The 12,835-nt window shown below is 48.9% G+C and overlaps 1 protein-coding gene across 1 annotated transcript in view; it reads left to right on the plus strand.

Moving 5' to 3' along the window:
- Positions 1-12,835, plus strand: part of LOC126176321 (fibrous sheath CABYR-binding protein-like) — a 187,934-nt gene that overhangs the window by 62,632 nt on the left and 112,467 nt on the right. Inside the window, exon 3 of the mRNA XM_049923471.1 lies at positions 7,856-7,972. Within this exon, the coding sequence (XP_049779428.1) occupies positions 7,856-7,972 (117 nt within the window). The remainder of the gene's footprint in view (positions 1-7,855; positions 7,973-12,835) is intronic.

The raw sequence follows: 12,835 nt of genomic DNA on the forward strand, positions 1-12,835 counted from the left end.
TTAGGAGGTTTGACCTTCCTCGACGCCTGGTATCTCCAGTTAAGTACAGTTAACACTGTGATTATACCAGCAGCTGACTAACTCATTATGTCTTACGGGTAGCTGAAGATTACCAGGGGCTGGAACGGTCGAGTACGTCGCAAACTGTGCGATAGACTGTAACTTTTCTCTGCCTCGTGATGACTGGGTGTTGTGTGATGTCCTTAGGTTAGTTAGGTATAAGTAGTTCTAAGTTCTAGGGGACAGATGACCATAGATGTTAAGTCCCATAGTTCTCAGAGCCATTTGAACCATTTTTTAGACTGTAACTTTTGCTACTGCTCCCTTCCTCACTCGTTTTGTAGCAGAGTCAGGCCTTCCGTGTTATTGACACCACGTTTGGCTCATACTTGTGACTTCTACTTGGCACTTGGCATCGAAATCGCAGGTAGACAAGACGTTCAGAGGAAGAAGTACGCAATTCGACCAACAGACAGCACACGGCGTTGCTACTTGCGATTGTTTTTTTTTTTTTTCTTTATTGTATTTCAATTCCCCATCGGGGCGGGCTGGCAGCAGCATATGAACTGCTCTTCAGCCGAAAGACATAGAACAAACAATAGAAGACAGTGAAAAATATTCAGAGGAGAGAATATGGTGAACATAGATATAAAAAAAGGGGGAACATCATGGAAGACAATAGACAAAAAAAGGGGCGACTGTAAAATGGAGGTAAAAAAGCTGTAAAAAAGTAGCGCACACAAAAAGCCACACACTGCGACAATTAGAAGAACACAAGGCACAGTAGGACCGGAGCATAAAAAGTATCGATGGATGGCGTAGCACATAACAAACACTGACAGCGAACCTCAAGGCAGTACACAATTAAAATCACACCTCTTGACGCACAGGAGAAACAGCACTAAACACAACACTGACGATCAAAACGGAGGACCTGCCAGGCGCAAGGAGATGAGGGAGACCGGAGGAAGGAAGGGAGGGGGGAGGGGAAGAGAGGGGGGAGATGGGCGGGGGGCGCGCTGAAGAGGGCCAGGTAGGGAGGGATGTGGGAAGGGAAGAGGCAAGTATGGGCTGCAGGGTCTCGGGGGTGGGGGGGGAAGGAGAAATATCCGCCCTGGGAGAAGGAGGGGAGAGGAAAGGAAAAAGGGGGCCCTTGGGAGGGGGGGGGGGGAACAAGGCCAGGTTATACACTCCTGGAAATGGAAAAAAGAACACATTGACACCGGTGTGTCAGACCCACCATACTTGCTCCGGACACTGCGAGAGGGCTGTACATGCAATGATCACACGCACGGCACAGCGGACACACCAGGAACCGCGGTGTTGGCCGTCGAATGGCGCTAGCTGCGCAGCATTTGTGCACCGCCGCCGTCAGTGTCAGCCAGTTTGCCGTGGCATACGGAGCTCCATCGCAGTCTTTAACACTGGTAGCATGCCACGACAGCGTGGACGTGAACCGTATGTGCAGTTGACAGACTTTGAGCGAGGGCATATTGTGGGCATGCGGGAGGCCGGGTGGACGTACCGCCAAATTGCTCAACACGTGGGGCGTGAGGTCTCCACAGTACATCGATGTTGTCGCCAGTGGTCGGCGGAAGGTGCACGTGCCCGTCGACCTGGAACCGGACCGCAGCGACGCACGGATGCACGCCAAGACCGTAGGATCCTACGCAGTGCCGTAGGGGACCGCACCGCCACTTCCCAGCAAATTAGGGACACTGTTGCTCCTGGGGTATCGGCGAGGACCATTCGCAATCGTCTCCATGAAGCTGGGCTATGGTCCCGCACACCATTAGGACGTCTTCCGCTCACGCCCTAACATCGTGCAGCCCGCCTCCAGTGGTGTCACGACAGGCGTGAATGGAGGGACGAATGGAGATGTGTCGTCTTCAGCGATGAGAGTCGCTTCTGCCTTGGTGCCAATGATGGTCGTATGCGTGTTTGGCGCCGTGCAGGTGAGCGCCACAATCAGGACTGCATACGACCGAGGCACACAGGGCCAACACCCGGCATCATGGTGTGAGGAGCGATCTCCTACACTGGCCGTACACCACTGGTGATCGTCGAGGGGACACTGAATAGTGCACGGTACATCCAAACCGTCATCGAACCCATCCTTCTACCATTCCTAGACCGGCAAGGGAACTTGCTGTTCCAACAGGACAATGCACGTCCGCATGTATCCCGTGCACCCAACGTGCTCTAGAAGGTGTAAGTCAACTACCCTGGCCAGCAAGATCTCCGGATCTGTCCCCCATTGAGCATGTTTGGGACTGGATGAAGCGTCGTCTCACGCGGTCTGCACGTCCAGCATGAACGCTGGTCCAACTGAGGCGCCAGGTGGAAATGGCATGGCAAGCCGTTCCACAGGACTACATCCAGCATCTCTACGATCGTCTCCATGGGAGAATAGCAGCCTGCATTGCTGCGAAAGGTGGATATACACTGTACTAGTGCCGACATTGTGCATGCTCTGTTGCCTGTGTCTATGTGCCTGTGGTTCTGTCAGTGTGATCATGTGATGTATCTGACCCCAGGAATGTGTCAATAAAGTTTCCCCTTCCTGGGACAATGAATTCACGGTGTTCTTATTTCAATTTCCAGGAGTGTAGTTGGAAGGAAGGGTAGATGTGCGATAGACTGTAACTTTTCCCTTCCTTGTGATGACTGGGTGTTGTGTGATGTCCTTAGGTTAGTTAGGTTTAAGTAGTTCTAAGTTCTAGGGGACTGATGACCATAGATGTTAAGTGCCATAGTGCTCAGAGCCATTTGAACCATATACTCCTCAGCACACTGAAATCACAATTCACCATGTCCAATCTATCCTTCCATACGACCAGACATACGTATTTTTTTTTGTTTTTATGTGACTAGTAGTCTGATTACTTCCCACAAACCTATGTCAGAACATAAGCCACGGTAGGTAAGCCATGTGGGAAGGAAAGAGGCAAGTATGGGCTGCAGGGTCTCAGGGGGGGGGGGGGAGGAGGAATATCTGCTCTGGGAGAAGGAGGGGAGAGGAAAGGAAAAAGGGGGCCCTTGGGATGGGGGGGGGGGAACAAGGCCAGGTTATAGTTGGAAGGAAGGGTAGATGTCATGGCGAAGTTCGTCATCCAGGAGGGGGAGGCGCTGGAAATTGCCCTGATGAAGGAGATGGTGGGTGTGGAGGTGGAGAGAGGGTGGGATACAGCGATAGAGGCGCGGCAACGGGCAGGGGGTGGAAAGGAAGGAGGAAACCAGAGGGTGGGGGGGATCAAGCCTGCTGACAATGTAAACGATGCGGAGATTTTGGAGGAACAGGAGGAGCTAAGGGAAGGGGATCAGTTCATACAGGAGCCATGTGGGGGAAGGAAGGCAGATATGGAAGGCAAGGCAGAGCGCATGATGTTCAAGGATTTGGAGGGCCTTGTAAAAGCGGGTGGGGGTGGAGATCCAGGCAATGCTGGCATAACAGAGGATAGGACGGATGAGGGATTTGTAGGTGTGGAGGATGGTAGAAGGATGCAATCCCCATGTCCGGCCAGACAGGAGTTTCAGAAGGCAGAGGCGGGAATGGGCTTTCTGATGGATGGTCTGGAGATGAGGGGTCCAGGTGAGGTGTCGGTCGAGGGTGAGGCCAAGGTATCTCAGGGTGGGGGTGAGCTGGATGGGATGACCATAAAGGGTGAGGTAGAAATCATGGAGACGAAAGGAGCGAGTGGTGCAGCCTATGATGATTGTCTGGGTTTTGGAGGGGTTGAGACGGAGGAACCACTGGTTACACCAAGTGGTGAACTGGTTAAGGGTAGGATAGAGAGCCAGGAAGGCGGTGTCATCAGTATAGTGGAGAAGGTGGACTGGTGGGGGTGGCTTGGGCATATCAGCCGTATACAAGAGATAAAGGAGAGGGGAGAGGACAGAGCCCAGGGGATGCCAGCCGTGGGATAAAATATACGGGAGTTGATGTTGTGGAGGGGGACATAGGAAGGACGGTGCGAGAGGAAGGAAGCGACCAGATGGACAAAACTGACAGGCAGGGTGTAGGTTTGGAGTTTAAAGAGGAGACCAGGATGCCATACACGGTCATAGGTATTTTGGAGGTCAAAGGAAACAAAAATGGTGGAGCGACGGGAGTTGAGCTGGAGGGACAGAAGGTGAACGAGGTTTAGGAGTTCGTCTTCAACAGAGAAGGAGGGTTGGAAGCCACACTGGGTAAAGGGGAGGAGGTAGTGTTGAGTAAGGTGCTGATGGATACGGTGGGAGAGGATGGATTCGAAGACCTTACTGAAGACAGAGGTGAGGCAGATGGGACAATAGGAAGAGGCGGCAGAAGGGGTTTTGTTGGGTTTGAGGAATAAGAGGACGTGGGAGGTCTTCCACAGGTCAGGGTAGAAGCCAGTAGAGAGGAAGACGTTATAGAGATGGGCGAGGACAGTCAGGAAGGAATAGGGGCTTTCTTGAAGGTGGCGGTAGGTGACACAGTCATGACCAGGGGCCGTGTTGCATTTGGACCGAAGGATAAGTTTAATGTCTTGTGCTGTGATGGGAGTGTTTATGTCTGAGGGGGCAACTGCCCCAAGTACTGGAGACTAGGAGCAAGTGGAGCGACGGAGGTATCGGCACGTTCCATGATGGTGGGGAAAAGAGATAATCAAAGTGGGGATCATCTGGGATGAGAAGACCTCAGAAAGGTGGGATGCAAAGTGGTTGGCCTTACTGAGGATGTCAGGAAGGGGGCGACCGTTATGGAGAACGGGGTAGTGGGGAGCGGAAAGGGAACCATTAAGGCGATGGAAGGCAGACCAGTTGATAGGGAAGGTGGCGTTGAGTCGTGTGCAGGTCTGGCGCCAGTCTGGGCGTTTCGTTGCTGTAATAAGGTTCTGTACATGTCGCTGTATTTGCCGGTGGCGTTGGAGTGTATCCCTGTCACGAGTGCACAGAAAGGAGCGATAGAGGCAGGAGGATTCATGGAGGAGGAGGACAGCCTGCGGAGCGAGAGTGGGACGGTGTGGGTGGATGGTTTTAGTAGGAACATGGGCCTCCACAGCGTCAGCAATTACCTTCTGAAGGAAGGTCAAGGCATGGATGATGTTGTGAGGGTGGCGATAGGTAAGAGGGTGGCTTTCGACCTGGGTGGAGATGGAGTCCCGGTAGGCATCCCAGTTGGCACGGTGGTAGTCATGGACAACCTTGGGAGGGGGTGCAGGGTGCGGAACCAGAGGGGGGCGGTGAGCAGACGTTATGGTGAGGACAGGGAGATGATCGCTACCTGTGGGGTCAAGGACGGCGATGGCAATATGCCCAAGGAGGTTGGCGGAGGCAATGACAACATCGGGGGTGGTTTCACTTTCGGGTCGGGTGTGCTGGGGAAGGGGAACAAGGTCACCTTGGATCGTGGAGAGGAACTGATGCCACCGCCGAAGGGCGGCAGCAGTGCGGCTATGGATGTTGAGGTCGGCGGCAATCAAATAGGTGGAGAAGGTGCGGTCAATGTGCGAGATGAAGCAGTGGAGCGGACATAGATGGTGGCACAGGTAATGGTGAGGGAGGGGAAGAAGACGCTGAGGATAAGGTGTTCAGTGGGGTCATTGAGGAGAGGTTGTGGCCGGACGGGGATATGCTTAAGGTGGCCAATCGCAACTCCACCCTGCGCACGAGGACCAGGAGCATCCGTGCAGTGGAGGATATACGGAGAGGTGTGGATAGAATGGTGGGGCTGGAGAAAGGTTTCATTCAAGAGGAAGGTGTCGACCTGGTGGTGGGAGAGGGTGTGCATGAGGAGGTATTTGTTGCAGAGGAAGGAGCGAAAGTTCTGGAAGAGGATGCGATACTCGTGCCGTGCGATGGCGGGAAGGAGGGGGGGAAGAGAGAGAAGGGAAGAGGCTTAAACTAGGGTGCTGAGGCAGGTGAAGGTGAAGTGGGCTTGGTTGTGGGAGTAAGTGGCGAAGGTGTTCAGGTGGAAAACGGAGTGAGCGGCAAGGGAGATTTGTTGGAAGGTGTGGGGGCACTGAAAAGGGTGAATGTTTTGTAGTATAACGGTAAGGAACCAGATTAGGTCCTCGGCCATGGGGGGTGGACAGAGGGAATTGTTGGGATGGACAGGGGGATCGACGGGACGAACAGGGACTGTAAGCTCAAGGGTGGCTGGAGGGGGTTTAGCTTTACACTTGTGGAAGTAGGTGGGATGGGGGCCATTGAAGGTGTTATAGGGCAGTTCTTAAGAAAGTGGGAGGCCTTACAATGGGGACAGGTGGGGGTTTTTTGCAGTTGGGAGTCAGGTGGTCATTGTACATCAAGCACCACTGGCAATGGTAGGATTGGGGGGGGGGGATTTGGAGGATTCAAGAGGGTGGTGATGGTGGTATATCAGGGCACCCTGGGTGAGGAGATGGTCAATGGAGGGGGCGGACTCAGAGAAGATCCGCACGAAGTAGGTGGGAGCAGAGGCATTGTGGATGCAGTGGGCAGAGCAGATTTCCAAGTCCGGGTGGGAGTTCAGTTCTGCCAACACTTCCTCCTCCGTAATCACCGGGCTGAGCTCGGTGATCACAGTGGTGTAGATGGGGGGGGGGGGGGCAATGGGGAGGCTGGGACTGACGAGGAGTGGAAGTGGAAAGGAAGGGTGTGAGAGGGGCGTGGGGGCCAAACATAATTCGTGGGAGTTTACGGAGGAGGTCCGTGTGAAAGGATGGGGACGGGGACTCGATAAGGACTGAGACCCTGCAGGGAATGAGTTGTGAGATGGGAGCACCAGGTAAGTACTTTCGTATCTCCACGGTGAGGGTACGAGCAGTGAGGAACTTAGGATCAGGAGTTGACAGGACAAAGGTGTGGAGGGTGGGGGCCGGGGTATGGGTGGCTGGAGGAGGCGTGGTGTCCAAGGAGACAACAGGAGGAGGGGGAGGTGGTGTTGCCTTTTTGTGGGAAGTGGCGGGAGCAGAGTCAGTAATGACGCGCTTTTGGGGTTTTTTGGAGACCGGAGGCTGGGAGGACCAGAGAGGGATGGGGAGGAGAGGGAGGTGGCGGTTGGCAGATCCCTGTGGCGTAGTGGAGGTGCCGGGAGAAGCAGCCGGTTCAGTGGTGGCAACGGTGGCTCAGCGCGACGCGATGCGTGCAGGAGACACAGATGACGAAGCGACGGGGTGGGTGAGAGAGGGGAAGCTGACTACCTGAGGGGCGGCAGCAGAGGCGGCAACAGAGGTGTATGTGAGGGCGGGGGTAGTAGTGGGAGCTGTTGAGGGTGTGGAGGCTGGAGGAAGGGTGTAGAGGTGTGGGTATACAGCAGGGGAGGAGACAGGGGGATGGGTAAGTGGGGGAAGGGAGGTGAGGTGTAAGGAGAAAGGCCAGGGCGGCACTCCAGGAAGTGACTGGAAGAGGGGGAGAGGGAGGTGTAGATGACAGTGGAGGTGGGAGGACTCATGGCGGACGGACGGCGACAAACAGACGGACGGACAGCAGGCAGCGGCGGCGGCGACGGCGGCGACGACGATGGACGGCGAGCAGACAGGCGGACGGACGAACAGCTACAGCAGTGAGCAGCGGGCGGGCAGACAGACAGACAGACCGACAGACAGACACAATCTTCGAAGACGGAGAGTCCACCCTGAGAGTAGCCCAGGCTTTGCTTTCGAAGGAGGGGATCCAACCCTCTAGATAGCTACTTGCGACTCGTCACTGAAATCGCACAGGAAGAAGTGCGAAATTCGGCCAACAGATGGCACAAGGCGTTACATATTAATGGCTACTCTAATTGTGACTGAAATAGCAACTAGATTCTGTATAGTTGTTACTGTGATATCTGTGACTTCTCAGTCAATGTGATTTATAACAGATATGCGATTTCTTGCTCACCACTATTTGGCTGCCGTGTCGGCAGGGCGGTGGCCTGGTGAACCTCATGTTCGGGGCGAACGCGCCGCAGCTGCGCAGACTCATTGTGACCGAGCTGGAGATTCAGGCGGCTGTGGAGGCGGGAACTGCAAGGAGGCACCCGGTGAGTCTGGCCGAGTGCAACACTGTGACCAGCAAATAGTAAATGCTGCCTGGTGGCACTGTAACCACGTGGCGTGCTAAGGTAAGATTGTAAGCGGAACAGAGACGAACAGGGGAATCTTCTCGTTACGACATAGGCCGCAAATGGGCAAATACTCTGACATCAGACACTGTAACAAAGGTTGCCCTCCATTCGGAGGCTGTTTGCACGCAACGGCTGTTATTGACTTGTAAATAATAGATTTCAGCTATCAGTCGTCCTTTTGATATGTTATTGGCAGGTCTAGATTTCAGCTAAAAACTAGCCATTCTCAATGCAAAGAATACAACAGTTACATAGTTAGATGATGTCATAAAAAAGTTGCAATTAATGACTTAACTCATATGGTTTGTATGTTATATACCACTATCATTTTTGATCAATGCATGCAATGCCTGTTGGTCGGGCTTCGTTCACAGTTCTTGAATATTAATGTTTGCAGAAGGCGGGCTGTGTGGAGAACACCTCGGTCGGTTACGGTGGAGGGAACGAGGTAACACCTACAGTCTTGCCAATATGTAGCAACCATTTGCATTATACTATACGAGTACTATGAGTACAATTCTGAACCAACAGAACTTCTTCCATGATATGTTAATCGGCTTTAAGGAAGAAAGAGGTTAGCAACCTCCATATCTATAACGGAATAGCCAAATTGTAATGACCGTCCATCTGACTGATGTTTGGCACCATCTATGAACTATTTAGAAAATATGACGAACAATATACTTATTATGTTTTAATAAAGGGAAATATAATATAAAAATCAATATATTTAAGCCATATCAACCAATAGATGTATACAGCACGTGTCTTACAGTGTTTTATAAATTTAAAAAATGTTTTTTTATAAAGAAAAGTTTTACCCACCTGACGTAATTTAAATCTTTTAATAATAATAACGGACTCACAAGGAGTGAACATGGAAATTTTATTACTTGATGATAAATATGAAATAAGTCAGACGACAATGTAAGAATTTTACTTATGTTCCATTTTATGTAATTAAATTTGAAGTGGTTTACTTCCATTGAGGTTTATATGTACTTCACATAGAGGGCGCCATGTAACCAACAGAGGTGTTCTCCACACAGCCCGCCTTCTGCCTTCCGTATTCAATGAACTGTGAATGAAGCCCGACCAAAAGGCATTACATGCATTGATCAAAAATGATAATGGTATGTAATATACAAACCATACGAGTTAAGCCAATAATTGCAACTTTTTTATGACATCATCTAACTATGTACCTGTTGTATTCTTAGCATTGAGAATAGCTAGTTTCTAGCTGAAATCTAGATCTGCCAATAAAATTTCGAAAGGACGACTGATAGCCGAAATCTGTTATTTACTGTAACAAAGGGCAGGTTGTTATGTGTCGGCATGAGGGGACTAGCGCACGGAAACGACGAAGCTGCTCGGCTCTTCGCGAGATACCGTCGTGAGCTTCTATGGGAACCGGCTGAAAGACAGGAAATTACTGATTAGCGATAACGTACTGGACGTCCACGCCTCGACGCAAAGTGTGAAGGTCGGAGGCTTGCCCCCTCTATAATGCAAGATAGGTGGCGACTGTGGCGGCACGAGTGTTTGGGAGCACAGTGCTCGGCACACGTTGTTCAAGACGGGGCTCCACAGTACACGACCGCTACCGGTTGCCTTGCTGGCCCAACGCCGTCGTCAGCTGGGACTGCAGTGGGCACACGAGCAGCAGTTTCGGTCTTGGTGCGGCGGGGCGGATCGGTGCCTCACTATTCTTCAAATAATCGGTCCACCAACCTGGATAGGTTTCTCTGCAATGGTAGATACTAGTTTAGCCAACAGAATCAGCGTTGACGAAAAGTCGACTAAATACCTACTACGCAATGGTCACATAATTCCAGTCCAAGGGCAGCAGCTGAAACTTAGTTAAACTATCGAGTGTTCGTGATTCTTGCATGAGTCGTTTGAAAAAATGTCTAAAATTTCCTTTAAGTTGATTTTTGTCTTTAAAACACTGAAAATGACTGTCAAGTCCTTATTTAATATCCCGACATCAATTAATGCAATGTAACTGACGGACTCTATTACAAGATCATGCTCAAAAAGAGGCAGAAGGCATTTAGCCCGACCGGATATGCTGAACGTCCTAAACAGTCACTCACTCACGACTGCTTGCGAGTTAATACATTCAGTCATTCAGTAGACTCCCTGTAAAGAAGTGCACGCCATAATGTCTCGTAATCTGCACGAAACACACCGCGCGGAGTTTATGTACAACATGAAATGTTTACACGCGAATATCTCCTAAAATAAACCACTCACAGAGTTCAAACTTTCACTAAATACTCAATAACATAGTTGCTTTTTGTCAACGACACGAGAACTGATCAAACGCGCGAATTTCTACAGTTTGGTACAAATGTGATCAGCGTGGTTTAACCCGGCGGATGTCGCGCTCCTCGTGGTTACGGGAGCGATCGCACCGGACCTCACAGACCCGAAAGTCATTTAAGCTGTTTAATGTTGTATATTTAGTTCTCCTAAGTCATGTCATATGTTTACCATTGTTATAGAATACAATAAAATGAAACTCAATATAATAATATGTATAATACACGTATTTGCCAATTATATTTATAAAGGAATGTCATAGGAAATATATACTAATAAACAATGTTTATAAATGAGGAACAAATTTTAATATTATGCTTTACGTTTGAACAATCTTTACTCATTATTTACTTCTAAATAGTAATTATAACAATATTTACAAACGAAAATGGAATGGTCCTTTATGCAAATGTACTTTTGGCATTTCATACATTGGTAGTACGTTTTCCTATCAATATTACTCGAACAATCGTAACATTTTTTCCTTCCTTGGTTCGATGTCTTAGAACTGGTTCCACTCGATAATTGTGGGTACAATATTGCAAATAAGTTTTCAATCGATGATCTCAGTTGCCTGGGAAGATTTTGCATGTATTTCCTCCGTTTCACCTGTTCAGCAACAAGACCAAAGACAAGTTCTTTCAAAAAGGTACGCCTTCTTTTTGGGAAGAGTATCTTTTTGCTAACTGAACACTACCATTGCATTAATTCCACTAACATTCAGCAATGAATAGAAAACGGTCATTGGCCAACGTCGAGTATTTCTGGCCACATTCACAGAACTACATATCCTATCCACTGTGTCAACCCCAGATTGGGTGGCATTGTAAAAAGAAATTATTCCGGCCTTTTGGCGACTGTTTCACTTTCAATGACAGCGTCATGATGCATATTAGATAAGAGGATCACTTTTTTTTTGGCCTGATATGCAATAAGAGTTTTTGTGTTATCAAACAAAAATTGGGTGCAATACAAATTTTGTTTATTTGCTATTGCAGGTGGTTATTCATTTTTATTTTTTCTTACCGTCCCAACCATTATCAACCATTTATTCAAAAATTCTTCCGCCAGTGAAAAGCTATTGAACCAGTTGTCCACAGTAATATTTGTGACGGTATTGTGTCTAGGCTTCGTCACACGCATCACCACTTCGTGTGGAGACAAGCCAGTCCTGAAGGATCCAGGTGGCTGTTTTCCAGGATAAATTTCCAAATTGAGGGTATAAAAGAACCGTGCATCGGTAAGAGCAAACATCTTTACACTGTACCTGGAGGGTTTCGAAGATATATATTGCTTGAAAGGGCATCTTCCTCTGAAAGCCTCAAGCTTTTCGTCAATTGTAGTATACTCTCCAATACTATAGCACTTTTGGAAATTACCAGCTATTTGTTCAAAAAGTTCTCTAATTGCAGCTAATTTATCACCTTTTTGTCTCTCTTAACGAGTTCGTTTATCATTGAATCGTAAATTTTGTAATAAAAATCTAAACCTCTGCATGCTCATCACTGCTCTGGCAAATTCCTCACCGGTTGTATCATTAGACCATATTTCCCCGAGGTTTGTACGATTCAGTTTTTTCAAACGAAGCCCACAAATGCCCTCAATTCTAGAGCGTCTGTATTCTTCGCATCCTTATCTTTTTTTGTGCTAATTTGGAAGTTTGTGCACTGAACTATAGTATTTATTATGTCGGCCTCAAAGAAAAGTTCCCAACAGGCTATAGTAGTCGTAGCCCGCTGTGCTTGTCTTTTCACACCAGATAAATGTGTAATAATGTTCATTTCCAGGGTTGTCCTATTTCCAAGCGGAATTTTCTTGGTCCATATACTTTCGCCATCATGACCAAGAATAATATCACCAATGTCATACTCGTCCTAGTAATTATCTTGTTCCGTGTCAGATGTTTCCTCCCTCAATTCTAAATAGTCGTCCCTCGCAACACCTTCCGAATCCTCATCTTCAAATTCATTCTCACCCTCGAACTTAGGGGTGTTGCGCAAGCCCAGCTCAGGAAGATCATCGAGGAGCATCGTGTGAATTCGTCGTACACTATCGTCGTCCTCGGGTGGTAATACAAATCGTTCTCCCTCCATACCTAAAAAGACAAAAAAAAATATGTTGACGTCTCCATGCACAAACAAAACTGTTGTGAGAAAAATAACATGACTAGTCGTGTGTGTCTGACAGACCCCTGAGGCTCAAGGGCTCATTTAGAAATCCTATTACGCAATAAATGCATTACATAATGTCAATAATCGATATGATAAAAATATTATACTCAGAAGGAAAAATAAATAAAACTTACTGCGACAAGGAAGGTCAGGGAGACCTGCAGATGAAAACTCAACAAAGATAAGTACACTTAGACAGCAGGGTGAGAACTGCAGTCGTGCTGAGGTTTTCCATTTGCACAGGACGAGTAGAGGAAGAGACCCACCAGACGTCAGGTCA

Source organism: Schistocerca cancellata, chromosome 3, assembly GCF_023864275.1.
Source record: "Schistocerca cancellata isolate TAMUIC-IGC-003103 chromosome 3, iqSchCanc2.1, whole genome shotgun sequence".
In the NCBI taxonomy this organism is placed as follows: domain Eukaryota; kingdom Metazoa; phylum Arthropoda; class Insecta; order Orthoptera; family Acrididae; genus Schistocerca; species Schistocerca cancellata.